The sequence below is a fragment of the Dasypus novemcinctus genome, chromosome 2 (assembly GCF_030445035.2).
Source record: "Dasypus novemcinctus isolate mDasNov1 chromosome 2, mDasNov1.1.hap2, whole genome shotgun sequence".
In the NCBI taxonomy this organism is placed as follows: Eukaryota; Metazoa; Chordata; class Mammalia; order Cingulata; family Dasypodidae; genus Dasypus; species Dasypus novemcinctus.
The window spans coordinates 38,867,916-38,888,437 of record NC_080674.1 but is presented as its reverse complement, the minus strand read 5'-3'; the positions used below and the strand labels follow the sequence as shown (position 1 = coordinate 38,888,437).

The following is a 20,522-nucleotide window of genomic DNA, read 5'->3' as shown; positions in this document are numbered from 1 at the left end:
TGCACCCACCCCAAACACACTGTGCTGTTTAGTACCTTGGTGTCTTTGTTTATTTTGTTCTTCTGTCAGAAGCACCACCCCACTCTTGTTGGACTTCAGAACTCCTACTTATTCTTCAGTACTCAGTGTTTTTGTCTTGTTGGTGTGACTGTACCTGAGCAGCACAGCTACAATTGAACTCACTGCATCCTCTCTTGAAATATTTGTCTTCCTAGTATGAGATCATTTGTAAGCATATCTGTCCCTCTATTTAGCAACCACAAAGTCCTAAAGGGCAGGGGTTTAGTACTGTTTATCCTGTTGTTACAGCACCTGGCATGCTACCTGGGATAAATAGTGCTGGCACCACTGGATAGTCATTTAGAAATAAGACAATATTGGATCTTACCTCACAACATAACCCAGGATAAACCCCAAATGCATCAAAGATCTACATATGAAAAAACGATACCATCGAAGTACTAAAAAATGGATGAATTTCTCCATAAACTGTAGGTAGGGAAGGCTGACTAACTATGACTCAAAAATTCTGATACAATAAAAGAAAGGTCAACAAATTAGACAACATTAAAAAAAAATCCTTTGCATGGCAAAACCCACCATAAGCAGAGACAAAATACAAACGAAAAACTGGGAGAAGAATATTTGTGATTTATACGTAAAGGGTTACTATCCCTAATAGATAAAGATTTATTGAAAATGAGAAAAGAAACTATGGCACAGCCACAGGTTGGAATATTATGATGCTATAACCAGAAGGGGCAAGAGCACTTTATACTGATAGGGAGTGAATTCCAATATTGTTAAGTTAAAGAGTAAAGCACAAGAGGCCATTATAGTATGTTCCCCTTCATGTAGGAAATCAGAAAGGGGGATTTAAAAATATACATCTAGATGAGTTACTTTGGAAAAAAAATACAGGAAGATGGAATCAGAGAAAAATGTGACAGATTTTCTATGAGGATGTTGGAATAAGGTGGAAGGTACAGAAAAGGGAATTGCATGTCTGTGGGTTTACTTTTTATATGGTTTGGCTTTTGGAATCATAGAAATACATATTTTACATACCAAATATATATCTAAATCAACATTCTACAAAATAAATGGCCTGTACTCTTCAAATTGTCATTGTCATGAAAAACAAAGAAAAGGTTTGACAAACCATTTCCTTCTAAAGGATATGAAATAGACATGAAAATAAATTGCTGCATGTGATCCTGGATTGATTTCCTGACCAGAAAAGTAATATTACTACAAAAGATATTATTGGGACAATTGGTGAAATTTGAGTAAGGTCTGTAGATAAGTTAATACCATTCTATCAATGTTCCTTGGCATCTTCATAAGGAAGGTGAGCTGTTTCATTAGGAAGATATCAATATATAACAATTATAAATATGAGTGCTTGTAATGGCATGAGGGCAAAATGCAAAAATTGAAAGGACAAGGAAAAAATAGAATCGTAGTGGGTGAGTTTTAAAAACTTCAAAGTGAAAGATTTTAAATATTTATAAATGTAGAACTTCTCAGTGCCCAACACTCAGCTTCAATGATTATTCACTACTGATTAATCTTCTTTTTCTTTACTCCCAGTAATTCCACCCATTTTTGATGCTCACTTCCTAAATTATTTTGAAGCCAAGTTAAGATATCACTATACTTCATTTGCAATGTTTCAGAGTGCATCTCAAAGAGGCTCCCTTTTTATGTAATCACAACAAAATTATCACATTTTTTGAAATCAACTGTAAATACTTAATGTCGTCATTCACTGTTGTCATTCCTCTGAGAGGCATAAAGATTTTTAGAGTTTCCTTTAATCACTTACCCAAAATTCTACCACTCTCAAAGCTGACCCTGCATATCTCTCTGCTTTATTTTTCTCTGTAGCATTGGCCAATAATGGGCTGTATATTTTATTTAGTCAGTTAACCATCTACTTCCCTCACTAGAATGTCAACTCTGGAAAAGAAGGTATTTTTGTCTCTTTTGGTTAGTGCTGTATCCTCAGCAGAAGAGTGTCTGGTATGTAATTGGATATGAATATAATTGTTTACTAAAAATGTTAGAATAGTAGAGGGGCTGGAGGATTATGCTATAAAAGTACTGCATCTCTCGCTCGCTCTCTCTGTCCTCTCACCAAAATGGACATAGTTATCTGAAGAATGCACAAATTTATCAGAACCTAATGCTTTAAATTCAGATGAAAAAAAAATCAGATCTATAGACAGAAGACAGTTCATTGTTCCAAGCAGATACAAGGGCCCATTTTATCCTGTAGACAGAGACAATTCAGCTTGTTTTGAGGTTAGAGAATGCAAAAATAACTTCTAGGTGTAGCGTGTCCTGGCTGACCTTACAAGGGGCAGAACTGGAAGTCGTCTTGAGTTATGGTTGTGGAAACTATCCAAAGATTCCAGTCGTATTTTCAGATGTGCTTGCAGGAATTTACCTCAGCTTTAAAGGCTCAGGATCTCAGTAAAGACCTGGTCTTCCAGGAATGTTTAACAAGTTAAGAACCCTAGCAACCTTTCACGCATATGTTACCTTCTACAGGGGCCCTCAGAGAAATCATCTAGGAGTGATAGGTTGTTTTTCCTTCGGGATCGGCTTCCGGGAAGGTCCTCGGGTTGAGACACTACCTAGAGAGTTTAAGAAGGAACGCGGGGAAATGGGAAATGGGCACAGGAGGGTGTGGTAGGTAGAGGTAGTTAGAGGGGAGGCGGTTCGTAAGTTCGGGAAAGGTCCCTAAAAGGGAAATGGGCCCGCATCACCTGGGTCCGCGTGGTTTCCAAAGGTCCCTAGGATTCCTGGGTGCACGCATTAGACAAGAGAGGAGGTGATTCAAGGACAGAGCAGAGTTGATGCAGGTGGCCAATCCTTGCTTCCCACTTCCCGTGGTGTGGGGACGAAATAGCCATCGGCGCTCGGATTCGGTGGCCTTGGCAGATTGGTCAGGTGGGACCGGTAGAAGAGAAGATAGGCGTGATCCAGCCGCTCACTCCTCCCAAAGTTCTCACTGCATGGCCTTGCCTTCAGGGCCGCCGCTTAGGATCCCTTTGCTCAGCTCAGCGGATGCGATAGGGTGAACATGGCCAGGCAGCGGGCGCTGATTTTCCTCTGCTTCCTTCTGCCTGGGTTCCTGCTCTCAGAGGGCGCCAAAATCCTGGCTGTGTCCCTGGTTGGTGAGTGTTTGGCGGTAGAATACGGCATGGTGAAGCCGCGCGCCTGCAAGGGGAAAGAGCGCGCAGGGGAGGGTCTTTCCAACTGGTTTTCCCAGCTGAATTGGTACCCGAGGCTGGAGGAGCCAAAGGAGGGCGGGCTATAGGGCAGAGAGAGACCTCCTCTTTCGGGAGTTGGAGAAGATAGTTCTGGAGAAAACGAGAGAATACTTCCTCTCTTTCCCTGCTTAGGGCGCGCCCCTTTTCGCGCTCCCCATCGCGCGTCGCATTGCACTGGGTTGGCCCAGAAGTTAGAGCCCAGTGCGTGAGACCCCAGGCCACCTGACCCAGGGGGCCGGCTGGACTGTCTGGCGTTTACCCAAAATTTCTTGGGGATGCACAGTACTTGCCAGCTGAGACTTCGGCCAGCCTTCCTAGGCTCTTTGCGGCTGGAGACACACTAATTTTCTTAACCTGCATCCAGAAGGAAGGGGAGCAGGGACAGTATTTCATGACAAGAAGGAGGGAGAGTGTTTTCTTAAATGGAACTTGGAGAACTGAGCAGAGGAGAGGATCATAGAAACAGTGGGGTCTCGTGGGGCCCCCTATTCTTGTCCATTCTCCAGGAAGTTTTGGAAGGACTCCTGTAGCTGTTAATTCAGCTTTTTGTGGCCCCATTTTTATTTCTTTTTCTTGTGCTCAAAGGGAGTGAAGATGAAGAGGGATAGTATATCAGGATAGAGTGTCATCATAGGAATGAAGCGTCCCCAAAACCTTATTCAAACCATCCTGAAAGAAGACAGGGCTCCCAGGTCATTTTAGACCACTAAGAATCTGGATCTTAGAGCTGGAAGGAGGCATTGAGTTAATCTAATTTGCACCTACATAAACAGTAATTGTAGAGTAAAAGTTGTGAAGTTACAAAACAAAAGTTATTACTAACTATAGCCTATATCTTACATTTGGTGTATTTTTTTTCCAGCCCACTTAATTATTAACACATTGTTTTAGTGTTATTTATTTGTTATAGCTCATGAGAGAATGTTCTTGTATTTGTTCTGTTAATCTCCCAGCACAATCCATCTTCCACCACTGTGTTATACAGTCCCATGCTTTGTACAATCCATTCAAAGTGTACACTAAGTGGCTCTCATTTTCATCACAGTTTTACTGTCATCAGATAGCCAGTCAATTTTAGAAACGTTTTCATTAACCCAAACGGAAAAATACCATACCCTCCTATATCCTTGTATTATTGTCCCGTAGAAATGATATCTTCTTTGCATGAGGTGCCTTTTGCAACATGACATCAGACCCCTTAATGACAAACCCAAGGGATTTATTCTTGTGGTTCTTTTTTTGTTGTTTATTTGTTTTTTTAGGAGGTACTGGGGATTGAACCCTGGACTTTGTACATGGAAAGCAAGTGCTCAACAACTGAGCTATGCCCACTCCCTCCTGTGTGTGTGTGTGTGTTTAAACCCAAGAACATACCCTCCATACTTCAACTATTTTACAGTGGTGATTTTTAAAAATCACTTTAAAAACCCTGTAACTCCATTTTTCCCTTCTACCCTTAAGAAAAATGAAGTCAAAGCTCCACTGTTTCCATACTTCAGATTCCAAGAGGGAGATGGTATGGATTGTGAGGTTCGAAAAACCCTGCCTTTTCCCCAGAATGCACTCTTGCTCTCCAGGAACACCATGACGGTGCCTCTCAGGGCACCCTTCCTCCAGCACGCATTTGTGCACGGATTGAATTGTGAGCAAGAACAGGCAGGCTGAGGAATAGGGGGACTTGGAGTTTGCATATGCTTTCTTTCCTTAAGCCACACAAGGCTTGATGTAAAAGCACTGAGTCACTCCACAATACCCATTATTTCTCTATTTCTATTCCTTCTCTCACAACACAGTCATCAAGAACACCACCTAACCCACATCACTTGTCATTTGCCATTCCTTTGTTATGATGTTGTTTCTCTGCTTCTGAAACCCTCTGATTCAAGCAAAAAGCCCCATGCTGGAGCATGGCCTAGGAGTAGACACTGGTGTGTGCCTCCCCTTAGGGTTGAGATTCTCTTTCTGTAGGGTCCTAGGATTCTCCAAGATAAGCGATTTCACAGTCTCTTATGCAAATAGGATCCAGCAGTTTCACTTCATGATTCCCATATCGGTCCTGGAATGTCTTATTTCTAAGTTGAGCAAAGTTCAGCCCCAAATCAAGAAACTTCCTGCCAAATACACTTGCGTATTGGGGATTTTGGCTCTAAATGGTGGCTTCACATCCTTTTTGAACTCCAATGGCTGTGTTGCAGATTCATCTTTTAGCTCCATTGTATTTGAATCCTTGAGTGGCATAATTTTCCAAAGAGAAGGGTTCCAGAAATAGCTCTGGTTGATTGTGCATTAAGAATGCACGTGCACACCACTGTGCCAAATTTCCACCATGGTAGTTATTTTCTTTAGGAACCGATGTCTCCAAAACCCCTGTTAAAAATGCAGCATGCTTCCAAGTATGATGAATCTTTCACATCCAAGCACAGAGAGGCTCTTTATACTCTCAAGAAGACCATGGACCATAAGAGGGATCCATGACAGAAGATTTCTGCATGCCAAGGATGTGGGCATCAGGCTCCAGGTGCCTGGGCATGGGATTACCCAAAGGGCACTGATGAACCTGTCTTAACCTGTACACCTTCCGCTGTTTCCCCACCTTCCCTCTCCTTCCAGGATTTTCTTCCCATGTACTTCAGATACTGTTCTTGTCTTTACAAAACTGAAGTTGGTGCATTGTTCCTAGGTGGAAGCCATTATCTGCTGATGGACCGGATTTCTCAGATTCTTCAAGATCATGGTCATGATGTAACCATGCTTCAACAGGATGCAATTTCTGTGTTATCAGGTAACTTTTCTTTCTAACTCTTGGAATTTTCTTACCCCTGGCAATGGACGACAACACCTTTTGCATAGAAAGGCTTAGCAAAAATTTGTATTGAATAAAATTTGATCAAAGGAATGAAAAAGGTATCTGTGTGTGTTTATATATAAAGTGCTGGAAAAGCTTCTAGGCTCTGTTGGTCTGGCTTCCATACTCCATACCTCTCTATTTTACCCTCTTACCTGGATTTCAGCCCCATCCCAGACAAACCTCCCCTCATAATTACAGATCATTTTTATAAACACTACTTTATACTGCATTTTAAAAATGTATTGAATGAAATCTTCAGCTATATTATGGAAGGATAGGTTTTTTTCTATCTCATAATTTACTTGCCCCTCCTGTTATGAGATGTGGAATGTAAAGATGCTTTCCCAGGGAACTCCTTTTTTATGCAGCTATGGCCATGATCTGTCATTTAGATGAAGTTTTATTCTAGAAAAATCAATGGCTGCCCAAGAGTCTATGCTTAAAGATGTGAGAAATTCTTAACTGTGTCTTTGAATCCAAAGAATTTTAGGTAAAATGAATCTCATAAATTTCATCAACTCTTCTTGGTTGACAGGCAAGGAAACGGAGGCCCTGAAGAAAATAAATTTTGTTCAGGTTGACATGGAGGGTTATTAACAGAGTTGGACGTGTCTGGGACTATAAGTTCTGGCTTGTTAAGTCTGGTCATTTGGAACTATAAGTACCCCAGAAAAACATGTTCTTAAATTTAATCCATTCCTGTGGATGTAAACCCATTGCAGTCGAGTTAGACTAGAGTTCCTTAAGGAAGGAAAGTACAAGCCTGGGTTATTACTGCTGTCCTAATGCTCCAAACTCAGGATATTGAAACATTTGAACCGTCTGTTAGTTACTTGTTTAGATGATGTACAAGTGTTAATTTATAACTTTAATAAATAATTGAGTTCAGAGACATTGAAGAGGCAAAAGTTTCTAACACTCACATGTACTGCTCATCCAGCCCATATCTGGAATCACAACCTAAGAGAAGACTTAGTCTCAAGTCCAGACTCTTCTCCTTTCCCTACCACAGCCTCTTATGCCTCTGTCTGCCAAGAGAACGTTCCCCCAAGTGACAGGTCCTCCTTGTCTTTGGGGGACTGGCCTAGTTATATATCATTGGTCTTCTCAAGCCATCCTGGGGAGAGCACCTTCTGACCAAATGACTCTCCTTCTGGTAGAGTCAGTTCTGACTTTCTTGGTGAGTAGGTAAGAGAGCAGATTGACGGCTCCTATGAGGGGCCCCTAGCCTTGAACTTAGGCTTCTGATTAGGTGACCTGGGCATATCCCTTTCTCTATCAAGTGGTGCTCACCAAGCCAGGGTAGTGATACAGATAGTGTCATATCTGACATCATCAAAGTGAAGCCAATCTCATATTGTTAAGGTTTAGGGAGTTTTAATAAAGTACAAGCACTTGCCTTCTGATTTTCAGAACCAACTTCGAGATCATCATAGGTGTTAGTCCCATGGGGATTAAAAAGTCACCTTTCTTACTGATCAAACTGATTGGAGAACTTATCTTTAGATCTACTGCAAATGCCAAGTGTTGAGGCATGGAGGAATGGGGGGTGGAGAGAGGCACGAATGGTCTGTGGAGATGGTCCTGCCTGGTCATTTCTGGTGGCTGTTCTTGACCTCGTATAGTTAACACACATGTATGTGCTAAAGACTTGAATTCCAGAGTTTCTCCTTAAGCACCTCTCTCCTCTCTGCTATCTGCCCTGTGAATTCTGGATGCTTTGCCATCTCCAAATTCTGTCCTGTCTCTTCATCTCAGGGAGACTGCCTGACTTGCCTTATGTACCCCTCCATGATCTACTGCCTAGGAAATTTTTGCAGCTGGTTTGCACATCCTAGCAAAACATTTCCAATGTGTGAAAAACATTTTCATATGTATTGCCTTTTTATTGTAGTAGTTAAAGTGGAAGATAAATCTGGTCCCTATTTTCTCATGAAGTTCCTTACCTTCATTAAAAAAATGTCCTCTTCAAGTATAGTTGGCATATAATAGATAGTACATATTTAAAATATACTATTGATATGTATTGATATTTGTATATACCAGTGAAACCATTAACACAGTCAAAGTAGTACATATATCTATCCCCTCCTAGAAATTTCCTCATGCTACTTTACAATCTCAACTACCTCCCCATCCTGGCCCCCTGGTCCAATTGCTAGGCAATTGCTAATATATCTGTATATATATAAATGGGGTCATATGCTATGAACTTTTATTTGGCTTTTACTCAGAATAGTTATTTTGAATTTATTTTTATTGTGTGTATTAATAGTTCATTTGTTTTTATGGCTAAATAGTATTCTATTGTGTAGATATACCACAATGTGTTTATCCAGTTGCCTGTTGATAGGCATTTTAGCCATGGTTTTTGGCCATGACAAATACTACTGCTATGAACCTTTGTGTACAAGTCTATGTATGCACATGCCTTTTTTTTTCCTCATGGATTAATAGCTAAGGATGCAACTGGCTGAAGCATATGGTAGGCATAAGTTTAACTTTTCAGAAACTGCCAACTGGGTTTCCAAAGTAGTTATACCATTTTATATTCTCAGTAGAAGGACATAAGAATTCCATTTAATCCCTATCATGTCCACATTTGGTATAGTCTTTTAAATTTTTGCCATCTAATAAGTATGTAGTAATATTTCATTATGGTTTAATTTGCATTTTCTTAATAACTAATGATGTTTAGCATCCTTTCTTGTGCTTATCTGACAACCATATATCTCCTTTGGTGAAGTGTGTGTTCAAATCTTTTTCCAAGTTTCAAATCAAGTTTTTGGTTATCTATTATTGAGTTTTCAAGTTCATTATATACATTCCAGTTATAAGCACCTTATCAGATATATATGTATATTTAACTATTGACTCCTAGTCTATGACTAACAGTGTCTTTGAAAGAGCTCATAGCTTTAATTTTGATGAAATCCAATTTCTCGTTTTTTCTACATGCATTGATATAAGCATATAAGTTTTCTTTTTATTCCTTTAATATGATGAACTATATTGATTGAATTTCAAATGGTAAACTAACTTTTTATTTCTGGTATAAAGCTTTCTTTGTCATGATGTATTAACTTTTTATATGATCTTTAAGTTCAATTTGCTTAAATTTTGATTTAGAGTTTTGCATTTATGCTCATCAAGGACATTGTTCTGCAATTTTCTTGTAATGTCTTTCTCTGGATTTGGTACCAGGGTGGTGGTGCCTTCAGGAAGGAATTGGGGAGAGATCCCCTTTGAATTTTCTAGATGAGTTTGTGTAGAATTAGTTTTATTTCTTTTACATTGTTTGGCCACTCTGTAGAAGCAAGTTGAACTCTCAGGCAAAATTTGGCCTGTATGTAAATAATGATGATGCCACACATACTCCAAGCAACCTTATGTTACTTACATAAAGGCTTTCTCAGGAGAGTATGGCAGCTCCCAAGAAATTAAAAAAATGACTTTGAGAGAGCAGGGAAAGGAGAGTGGGTTGAGGTGTCTGTGGTGGTTAGTGGCTAAATGTTCTCCTCTGTGGTTTAAACCTCCTGTTGGCACCAAAAGAGGGGGCACTCATGGTTCTTTATCAGCTTTCCCATGTAAGGGGCAGAAGGAGTGGAAGAGGAGTGAAATTTAAACTCTGTGAGCAGTGGAACATCAAAAATGGAATCAGACTATATTGCAATTTTCCTCTGATGTTTGATTGATGATGGAAATATGCCATGTTTTATTTAGGTGAATTTGAGCTTCCTTAAATAAGCCATTCTGGGACTTTCTGAGGCCTGTAGACTGAGGACTTTAAGGGTGGTAAAAGTTCTGCTGATTGATTGTTTAAAAGCTAAGTATTGTGAAATGAGTTTGCTGGTCACTATTCATAATGCTTGGATTTTTTTAAGGGAATAATTAGGGGCTTGTTGAGGCCGTATGTTGTGACATAGTATGTGTAGAGATGTGTTTGACTTTGATATTTCTTTTGACCATCTGGAAGCAAGGGATTCCCAAAGATTTTTAACTCCAAGATGAAAACCTGACAAGAAATTGTTGCTGTCATTGGCTGGAGCCAACAGCTTGACCGTTGTCAGTGGCCCAAGTTTCTGTTAAAATGTGCAGATGGGACAATTATTGGCCAGGGCATCAGTGCTAAGTGTCTGAAGTTTGTTTGGTTTTGCTGATACTAGGGTCCCGTCCTTTATCAGGAATGTTCTGGTTAAGGCATGAAAACAAGCAGCTCTCCAGTGAGCTCCATCACAAGTGATGGTGGTGCTGCATCTGTAAAGTATGGAAACCTCAGTTGTTCCTGGGGGTTCCCAGTGGCAAGTGAATCTGGAAGAGGGATAATGTCCTCTTTAAAGAACTAAAAAAAAACCACAAAAATTTTTAATTTCATTCCATTGTTTTGTTAGTAATATATTGTCTTTGTTATTTGCAATTGTTTTCTTTGTAGTATAGGATAAACACACTAATGGGTTAATAATGTTAGGAATCAGGAATGTCCCTGTGAGAGAAAAAAAAAAGATCGAATTGTAAAATACAAAGACCAAAGTAAAACACTGTAATGTTAAACAGAATTGGAAATCTTACCATGAACTCATGACTTTTAAAAATACATTTTTTTAAATCTGATGAAGGAGAGGACAGGGTGTTAGGCCTCAAGGCAGTGCTTTTATGGATAACCAGATGGTGTGAAGAAAACATAACATGATTGTTAGGCAAACTCACATCTATTACATTTACAGAGGTAAGGAACCAAAGTTAGTTCAAAGTGACTCAGACCCGACTCCCAGTGCTGTGGTTTCACTCTTGCTTAAATACCTAAGTTACTACTTAGCATTTGCTTTGATTATGCAATAGCTTTTATGCCTGTGGATGAACACGCATAGCTGATTATATAATTGTATGATTTGTATGTTTAGGAAATCACACTTGCACATACATGACATGATCAAAAAAGGGGTGGATAACTCCATCCCTGGGTGGGAAATTTACTATGTTAACTAGGCAAGTTGAAGTGAGCACAGCAAAGGGCTTCTGCTCAGGTCTGGCCAACCAGTTGAAGCTGGTTTTCATACTTCATTGCTTCAAAAGGGTGTTCTTGATCACCGAAAGTGGAATTGGCACCAAGAAAGAGTTGTATCTCATTACCTTCTAATTTACATACAATTCTTTCCATTGTGTCTAGCAATAGGTTGAAAAACACATTACTTTCAGGTATTTGCTCATCCTACATCCATCAAGGAATATGCCAGATAAAAAAGGTCTGCCATTTTCCTAAAGATTTCTTTTTTATTTTCACATAGAGGTTTCTGTAGCCATGCCTGCAAGATGATGCCTTCATGACCTAGGGTATAACGGGCAGTTGAGTGTAAGCAACCCTGTGTGTGTGTCTCTCTCTCCAGAAAGGCCCAGTATAAGCCAGCAATGTTTGCCATAATGCAGTAAAGTGTGGAGCATAGAAGGGCAGTTTTTTGCACCAGAAGTGCATGGCCAATTTATGACCATTACAATAATCAATTTTATGCAACATCTTGGCTAGTCGTTAGTCCCCATTTATTCAATCAAGCACTATTATAGGTGTTGCTTTTAGAGAAGTACTTAAAGTTAATAATTAATTGACATTAAGTGTGGTAGAACATCCTAGTTTACCTGGGTTGGCCTGGTTCAATCAGTTGAAAGGCCTCTGAGCACAGCTGCAACTTCCCTGAGGAAGATGACTATAGCCAGCAGGTTCAACTTATGCCAGAGTGTTCCAGGCATGCATTTGGCTCTTGCTTTGCTGACACCCACAATCATGTAAGCCGCGTCCTTGCAATGAATTTCTTGATATAGATGTCCTCTGTGTTCTCTTTTTCTGGTTGAACTCTGTTACAAATTTTGTTTCTCAGAATTGGGCGCTGGTTTAACAAGTTCCTCAAAATATTTAAGCAGCTTTGGAATTTGGTAATGGGTGGAGGCTGGAAGAATTTTGAGGAGCATGATAGGAAAAGGCTAGACTGCATTGTAGAAACATGAATCTTAAGAAATCTGCTAGTAAGGACTCACATGGAAGTGAGGAGCATGGTAGAACAAACCAACATTGTCTTAAAGAATATATAAACCATTATAAATAGAGTGTTGGAAGAATTATGGATATTAGAAGTGCTTCCAGTGAGGACCGAGAAGGAACTGAGAAACATATTACTGGAAACTGGCAGAAAGGAAATCTTTGCTTTTATGTGACTGAGAAATTAACTGAATCAAGTCTAGGGTTATGTTGAAAGCAGAATTTGTAACAATGAACTTGGCTATGTAGCTGAGTTGGTTTCCATGGAAAGTATTTACAGGGTAGTCTTATTTCTCCTTGATGCTTATGATAAAACGAAGGAGGAAAGAGATACATTGAGAGCAGAGCTACGAAGCAAAAGGTTTAAGGACCTCGTGATTTGGGAAATTGTCAGCCTGTCAAGATTACAAAATTTGCTATAATTATAAGACAAAAATAGAGATGGGATTACCTAAAAAAGACCTGTGGAACAGCTTCTTTTCTAATATCATGAATTCCCATTACATACATGGGACACCCACTAGGAGATTGAGAATTTTATAGCAGTGGCAACACTGCAAGTTTAAGCTGAAAGAGATAGAGAAAAGATGAAATGAGAAGGCTGTTGATTTCCAAAATTCTACTGGCAAGAAACTGATGTAATTACTCACTTACAAACACATGCTGCTTTATTGAAGAATGAAGGATAACTGTAAGGATGGAGCTAAAAGTTTACTGGGACAAGATACAAGCCACAGATGATTCTTCATGAGCCTTGGACCCTAATATTGCCTTCCCAGTTGGATTTCAAAATTTCTTGGGTCTGGTGATTCTTTTTCTCCATTCTATTTTCTCCCTTTTTTGAATAGTAAGATTTATAACAGGTATCAGATGCATATTCCATCATTGTGTTTTTGGAGCAGATAATTTGTTTTCCTGTATCACAGGCCCATAAATACAGAAACATTTTGCTCTCAGATGGATCTTACTAGAGTTTCATCCACCCTTGATTTAGATTATTTGGATGAGATTTGAGACTTTTGAACTGAGGAGATTTAGATGAGATTTTTGGACTTTGAGTTGATGCTGTAATAAGTTGAGATTTTGAGCAATGTCAGGATGGGGTATTGCATTATGCATTTGGGGTGGACATGAATGTTTGGGTGCCAGAGTGTAGAAAGTGCTAGACAGATAGTGTCCCTTCAGAGATCCATGTCCTAATCCCTGGAACTGGTATTCACAGGTTACCTTACATGTTGTGATGGTTAATTTCATGTGTCAACTTGGCTAGGTTATGGTGTCCAGTTGTTTGTTTAAACAAGCTCTGGCCTGATTGTGATTGTGGGGGTATTTCATAGATGGATTTGCATTAGAAATCAGTTGATTGCATCCATGGCTGATTGCATCCTCTATCAACAAAGATATTGCCTTCAGCAATGAGTGGAGGCTGGTCATCTATAAATTAGAGGTCTTAAGAGTCAGAACTGAAGATTTCAGAACTCAGAAAGGAGAATTTCTGCCTCTGCTTCATCCAATAAGTTCATGTGCTTTTTAGCCATTTGTATTTCCTCTTTGTAAAAATTGTCTATTCAAGTCTTTTGCCCATTTTAAAATTTGGTCTATTGTCTTTTTATTGTTGAGTTGTAGGGTTTCTTTATATATCACAGATATTAATCCCTTATCAGATATATGGTGTAGCAGTTTGATATAATTGATGAATTCCAAAAAGAAATATTTGATTATGCTTGTAATCTGATCTGTACCTGGGCATGATTGAGTTATGATTAGGGCATTGAGTCCCCATCCCTTGGGGGAAGTGGGGACTCACAGATAAAAGGCATGATGAAGAACAGAGTTGGGCATTTCTGATATTAGAGTTTGATGCTGAAGTCCTGGGAAGTCAGCACCCAGAGGAAAGAGAAGCCAGCACCAGGAAGGAAGGAATCTTGAACCCAGAGAAAAGCAAGCCCCAGGAATGTAGCAACCCAGGAAGCCTGAACCCTCACAGATGTCATCAGCCATCTTGTTCCAAATAGACTTTGGTGAAGGAAGTAACTTATGCTTTATGGCCTGGTATCTGTAAGCTCCTACTCCAAAATACATACCCTTTATAAAAACCAGCCAATTTCTGATATTTTGCATTAGCACCCCTTTGGCTGACAAATACATATGGTTTCCAAATACTTCTTCCCGTTGAATAGGCTGCCTTTTCACTTTCTTGATAAAGTCCTTTGAAGCACAAAAGTATTCATTTGTGAGGAGGTCCTATTTATCTATTGTTGTTTCTTTCTTTGCTTGTACTTTAAGTATAATTTCTAGAAACCACCTCCTATCACAAGATCCTGAAGATGCTTTCCTACATTTTCTTCTAGGAGTTTTATGGTCATGACTTTTATATTTAGTCCCTTGATCTATTGTGAGTCAATTTTTATTTAAGGTATATGAAAGGGGTCCTTTTACATTCTTTTGGATATGGATTTCCAGTTCTTCCAGCACCATTTGTTAAAGAGACTGTTTCTGTCCCAGCTGAGTGGACTTTGCAGCCTTGTCAAAAATCAATTGACCTTGAGAGGTGAAGAATTTTGTTTGTCTGTTTTTTTGTTTATTATTATTGAAATAATGAAAATGCTCTAATCAGTGACTGAAGTGATGAATGCACTTCTATGTGATTTACCAAATATCATTGATTATACACTTTGAATCATATGCCTTATCAATATGTATCAATAAAATTGATTTGTTTAAAAAATCAGTTCATCATAGAAGTAAGGGTTTATTTCTCAACTCTCAATCCAATCCCATTGATCAATATGTTTATCTTTATGCCAATACCATGCTGTTTTGACCACTGCAACTTTGTAATATGCTTTAAAGTCAGGAATGTGAATTCTTCAACTTTATTCTTCTTTTTAAAGATGTTTCTAGCTATCTGGGGCCTGTTTCCCTTCCAAATAAATTTAATAATTGACTTCCATTTCTGCAGAGTAGGCTGTTGGAGTTTGTATTTGGATTGTATTCAATCTGTAAATCAATTTGTATAGAGAACTGACATCTTAATGATATCTAGTCTTCCAAATCATGAATATGGATTGCCCTTGCATTTGTTTAGGTCTTTGATTTATTTTAGCAATGTTTTGTAGTTTTCTGAGTACAGGTTCTTTACTTCCTTGGTTAAATTTATTTCTAGATATTTGATTCTTTTGTATTGTAAATGGGCTTTTTTTCTTGATTTCCTCCTCAGGTTTGTCATAAGTGGTGTATAGAAACCCTACTGATTTTTGCCTGCTGATCCTGTATTCCACTACTTTGCTGAACTTGTTTATTAGCTCTTGCAGCTTGTTGTAAATTTTTAGGGATTTTCTAAATATAGGATCATGGTATCTGCAATAATGAAAGTTTCACTTCTTTCTTTCTTATTTGGATGCCGTTTAGTTCTTTTTCTTGCCTAACTGCTCTAACTAGAACTTCTAGCCAATGTTGAATAACAGTGGTGGCAATGGGCATCTTTGTATTGTTCCTGATCTTAGAGGGAAAGTTTCAGCTTCTCATCGTTGAGTCCATTATTGGCTGTGGGTTTTTCATATATGCCCTATATCATGTTGAAGAAATTTCCTTCTATTCCTATCTTTCAAAGTGCTTTTATAAAGGAAGGATGCTGGATTTTGTCAAATGCCTTTATCACATCAATTGAGATGATTATGTGGATCCCCCTTCAATTTGTTAATGTGGTGTATTACGCTGGTTTATTTTCTTGTTTTGAACCCACTTGGTCATGGTGTATAATTCTTTTAATATGCTGTTCAAGTCAATTTGCTAGTATTTTTTTAAGAATTTTTGCACCTGTATTCATTAGACCAATTAGTCTGTAATTTTCTTTTCTTGTATCTTTATCTGGCTTTGGTATTAGGGTGATGTTGGCCTCAAAGAATGAGTTAGGTGGTATTCCCTCCTCTTCAATATTTTAAAAGAGTTTAAGTAGGTTTGGTATTAATTCTTCTCAGAATGATTGGTAACACTTGTACAGCCATTTGTTCCAGGGATTTTCTTTATTGGGAAGGTTTTGATGACTGATTCAATCTCTTTGCTTGTGATTGGTTTGTTGAGATCTATTCCTTCTAAATTCAGTGGAGCTTAGTTGTGTATTCCTAGGAAATTGTCCATTTCATCTAAGTTGTCAAATTTGTTGGCATACAGTTGTTCATAGTAACCACTTATGAGCTTTTAAAAAAATTATATTTCTCCATGGTCAGTAGTAATGTCCCTCACTCATTTCTGATTGTAATTATTTACACTTTTTCTCTTTGTTTCTTTATTGGTCTGGCTAAGAGTTTGTCAATTTTATTGATCTTCTCAAAGAACCAACTTTTGGTTTTGTTGATTCTATTTTTTTTCTCAATTTCTTTTATGTCTGCTCTAATCTTTGTTATTTATTTCCTTTTGCTTACTTTGATATTAGTTTGCTATTCTTTTTCTATTTCCTCCAGGTGTGTAGTTAGGTTTTTTATTTGAGCTCTTTCTTCCTTTATAACGTAGGTTTTTTATTTGAACTATTTCTTCCTTTATAATGTAGGAGTTTATGGCTGTAAATTTGCCTCTCAGCACTGCCTTTGCTGCATCCCATATGTTTTGATATATTGTGTTCTTGTTTTCATTAATCTCAAGATGCTGATTTCTCTTGTAATTTCTTCTTTAATGCACTGACTACTTAAGAGTGTGTTGTTTAACCTCCATATATTAGTGAATTTTCCCATTCTCTACCTTTTCTTGATTTCTATTATGATCAGAGAGAGTGCTTTGTGTAATTTCAATCTGCTTAAATTTATTGAGACCTGTTTTGTAACACCACATGTGTTCTATCCTGGAAAAATATTTAGAAGAATGTATATCCTGCTGTTTTGGGATGCATTGTTCTCTATATATCTATTAGGTCTAGTTTGTTTATCACATTATTCAAGTGCTCTGTTTTCTTATTGATCCTCTGTCTAGATGTTCTGTCTATTGATGATAGTGGTGTAGCAAAATCACTAATGCAATCTCCCTTCAGTTTTGTCAGTGTTGCCTCATGTATTTTGGGGCACTCTGATTAGGTGCATAAATATTTATGATTGCTACTTCTTTGTGCCCCTTTTGAATTGCCCCTTTTATTCATTGATAATGTCCTTCTTTGTCTTTTATAACAGTTTTGTACTTAGAGTCTATTTTGTCTGATATTAGTATAGCTATACAAATTGTATTTTCTTTATTTGATGCTGTTGCAGTTACTGCCATCCTTTAACTGTTTTCTGAAGATCTCAGGAAGACAGCTTTGTCAGTTTTGCCTAGTTGTTCAAAGATTCTATCAGGGAATGGAACACTCGAGTGTCTCATACCACCATCTTGGTCCCTGTCTGTTATTTTTATCATTAAAAATTTTTGAGATTTAAATGATATGTGCTAGCATATGGTCTATCCTGGAAAACATTACATTTTCACTTGAGAAGAATATTTGTTCTGCTGTTATTGGATGGACGGGGTTGTTCTGTTGATGTCTATTATGTCTAGTTGGTTTATACTATTGTTTGAGTCTTTAATTACCTTGTTGATTTTCTACCTAGTTGTTCTATTTTTTAAATTGAGAATGGGGTTTTGATGTATCCAATGATTAATGTAGTGTTAATTATTTCTTCATTTATCCCAGTTTTTAAAAATAACTTTATTTCAAATTAAAAATAAATAAACAAAATAACTGAAAAAGGCAGCTCAACAAATTGTGGAAGCATTACTCCTAAGACGTTCTGTCCAGGCTCTTTAATCTAATTCCAACTACTAACTCTGTTGTTCATTTTATCATTATCAATGTCCTCATTTATCTCTAGTTATGTTTTTGTTTTAAATTCTATTTGATATTTGTATAGTCATTCCAGCTTTTTTGTGGTTGCTGTTTGAATGATATATATTTCACTACCCTTTTACTTTCAATATTTTGTGTCTTTGAATCTATAGTGTGTCTCCTTAGACAGCCTATAGTTGGGTCTTGCTTTTAATCTAGTTTGACAATCCTGTGTTTGGATTGGATCCTTTAATTCTTTCACATTTATTGTTATTATTGGTATAGTTGGATTTACTGCTGCCATTTTAGTTTTTGTTTTCTTTATTTCTCAGGTCCATTTTGTTCCTTTCTTCCTCCTTTACAGCTTTCTTTGGCATTTAGTGAATATATTCTAGTGTAGCATTTTAGTTTCTTTAATATTTTCCCACTTTTTAAAGTTATTTCCTTACTGTTTGCTCTAGGGATTACCACATACACCTTAGTTTATCAGAATTACCTGCAGATTTATACTATTTGAATTCCAGTGGGATAGAAAACCCATATATATATTTATTCCTTTTCCCCCTTTAAAAGTGTTATCGTTATACATATTACATCTATAAAAGTTGAAACACAGCAATACATTATTATGACTATTACTTTATGTAACTTTATGTCTTCTAAAGAAGTAGAGAGAAGCAAGGAGTGCAGTTTGGGTTGAATTGTGTCCCAAGGAGATGTGTTGACATTCTTACCTTCAGTACTGGTGAATATGACCTTATTTGGAAATTGGGTCTTTGCAGATGCAATCGAGTTCACATGGATTAGGGTTGCCTTAAGTCAATGATTGGTGTCCTTATAAGGAGAGGGAAATTTGGAGACACACAGACACAATGAGGGGCCATATGAGGACAGAACAGAGAGTGGAGTGATGCCGTTGCCAGTCAAGAAATGCTAAGGAGTGTCAGCAACCACCAGAATCTAGGACGAAGCAAGCGAAGTTTCTCTTATAGAGACTTCAGAGCGGATTTGGCCCTGATGACACCTTAATTTTCAGACTTCTATCCTCCAGAACTGTGAGAGAATACATTTCTGTTGTTTAAAGCACCCTGTTTGTGGTAAATTTTTATGGTGGCCCTAGAAATCTATAATAGAGAACAAGTATATATTTATAGTTTTTGTTACATTAACTTTGTTTTTTCATTTTTTATTTTTTAATAAGATTTATTTATTTATTTCCCCCTCTCCGCCTCCCTACCTCCCCACTTCGTTGTCTGCTCTCTGTGTCCATTCACTGTGCGTTCTTCTGGGTCTGCTTGTCTTCTCTTTAGTTGGCACAGGTAACCGATTCAGGGACCTTCTGGAGTGGGAGAGAGGTGCTCAATCTCCTGTGTCATCTCAGCTTCCTACCTTTCTTATTTTTTATGTCTGGTTCTCTTGGTATGTTCCTGTGGAGTTGTGTTATTCGGAATCATTTCCTTAGTTCAGTACTGCATTACACCTTCCTACGTCCTTTTTACTTTTATTGAAAAATGTATTACATTTCCATATGTTATAGGCCCAATTATATCTTATGTATGTATTAATTCATGTAATTGCTTTTTATATCACTTTAGAGAAAAAAGTAGAAGAAATATGCATATATGTTATCTTTTATAATTACCCATTACCTTTACTGGTGCACTTTGTGTGTGTGTGTATGAAATCTAATTATTGTCTGTTGTCACTTTTAATCTGAAGACATTTCTTCAGTATTCTTTGAAAGCCAAGTCTGTTAGAAACAGATTCTCTCAGTTTCTGTTAATTTAGGAATGTCTTTATTTCACTTTCATTTTTGAAAGACAGTGTTGGGGATTGAATCATGTACCCCAAAAAAGACATATTCTAGTCTTAATCTGTGTTCCTGTGGGTATGAACTCATTTGTAAGTAGGACCTTCAAAAATGTTAATATTAATTAAGTTGTGGACTCGTTTGTGAATAGGATCTTTGAAGATCCTATTTTGATGAGGCCAAGCTGAATCAGGGAGGACCATAAACCATATGACTGGAGGGAAACGGACTTGGCCCGGTGGTTAGGGTGTCCGTTTACCACATGGGAGGTCCGCGGTTCAAACCCCCGGGCCTCCTTGACCCGTGTGGAGCTGGCCCATGCGCAGTGCTGATGCGCACAAGGAGTGCCCTGCCACGCAGGGGTGCCCCCCGCATAGGGGAGCCCCACGCGCAAGGAGTGCGCCCCGTAAGGAGAGCCGCCCAGCGCGCAGCCTGCCCAGGAATGGCGCCGCCCACACTTCCCGTGCCGCTGACGACAACAGAAGCGGACAAAGAAACAAGATGCAGCAAATAGACACAGAGAACAGACAACAGGGGGAGGGGGGGGATTAAATAAATAAATAAATCTTTAAAAAAAAAAATAAACCATATGACTGGAGTCCTTATAAGCAAAGGAAATACAAGTGTAGTCAGTTAGACTGGAGCTGAGGGTGGGTGCAGTGGTACACTTCTCTGAGTGATAGCTCCCTTTAGAAGCTGAGCACTGTCGAGGGATGAAGGAGGCTCAGTCTTCATGCCTTATGTCTTCTGGAACGGAATGTTCACTT

At 38.3% G+C, this 20,522-nt stretch overlaps 1 protein-coding gene across 1 annotated transcript in view; it reads left to right on the top strand.

Moving 5' to 3' along the window:
* Positions 1–2,408: 2,408 nt before the first annotated feature.
* The window catches only part of LOC131280543 (UDP-glucuronosyltransferase 3A1-like), a 55,763-nt gene continuing 37,649 nt past the window's right edge, over positions 2,409–20,522 (top strand). Inside the window, exons 1-2 of the mRNA XM_058307765.2 lie at positions 2,409–3,185; positions 5,962–6,063. Of these exons, the coding sequence (XP_058163748.1) occupies positions 3,092–3,185; positions 5,962–6,063 (196 nt within the window). The 5' untranslated portion in view covers positions 2,409–3,091. The remainder of the gene's footprint in view (positions 3,186–5,961; positions 6,064–20,522) is intronic.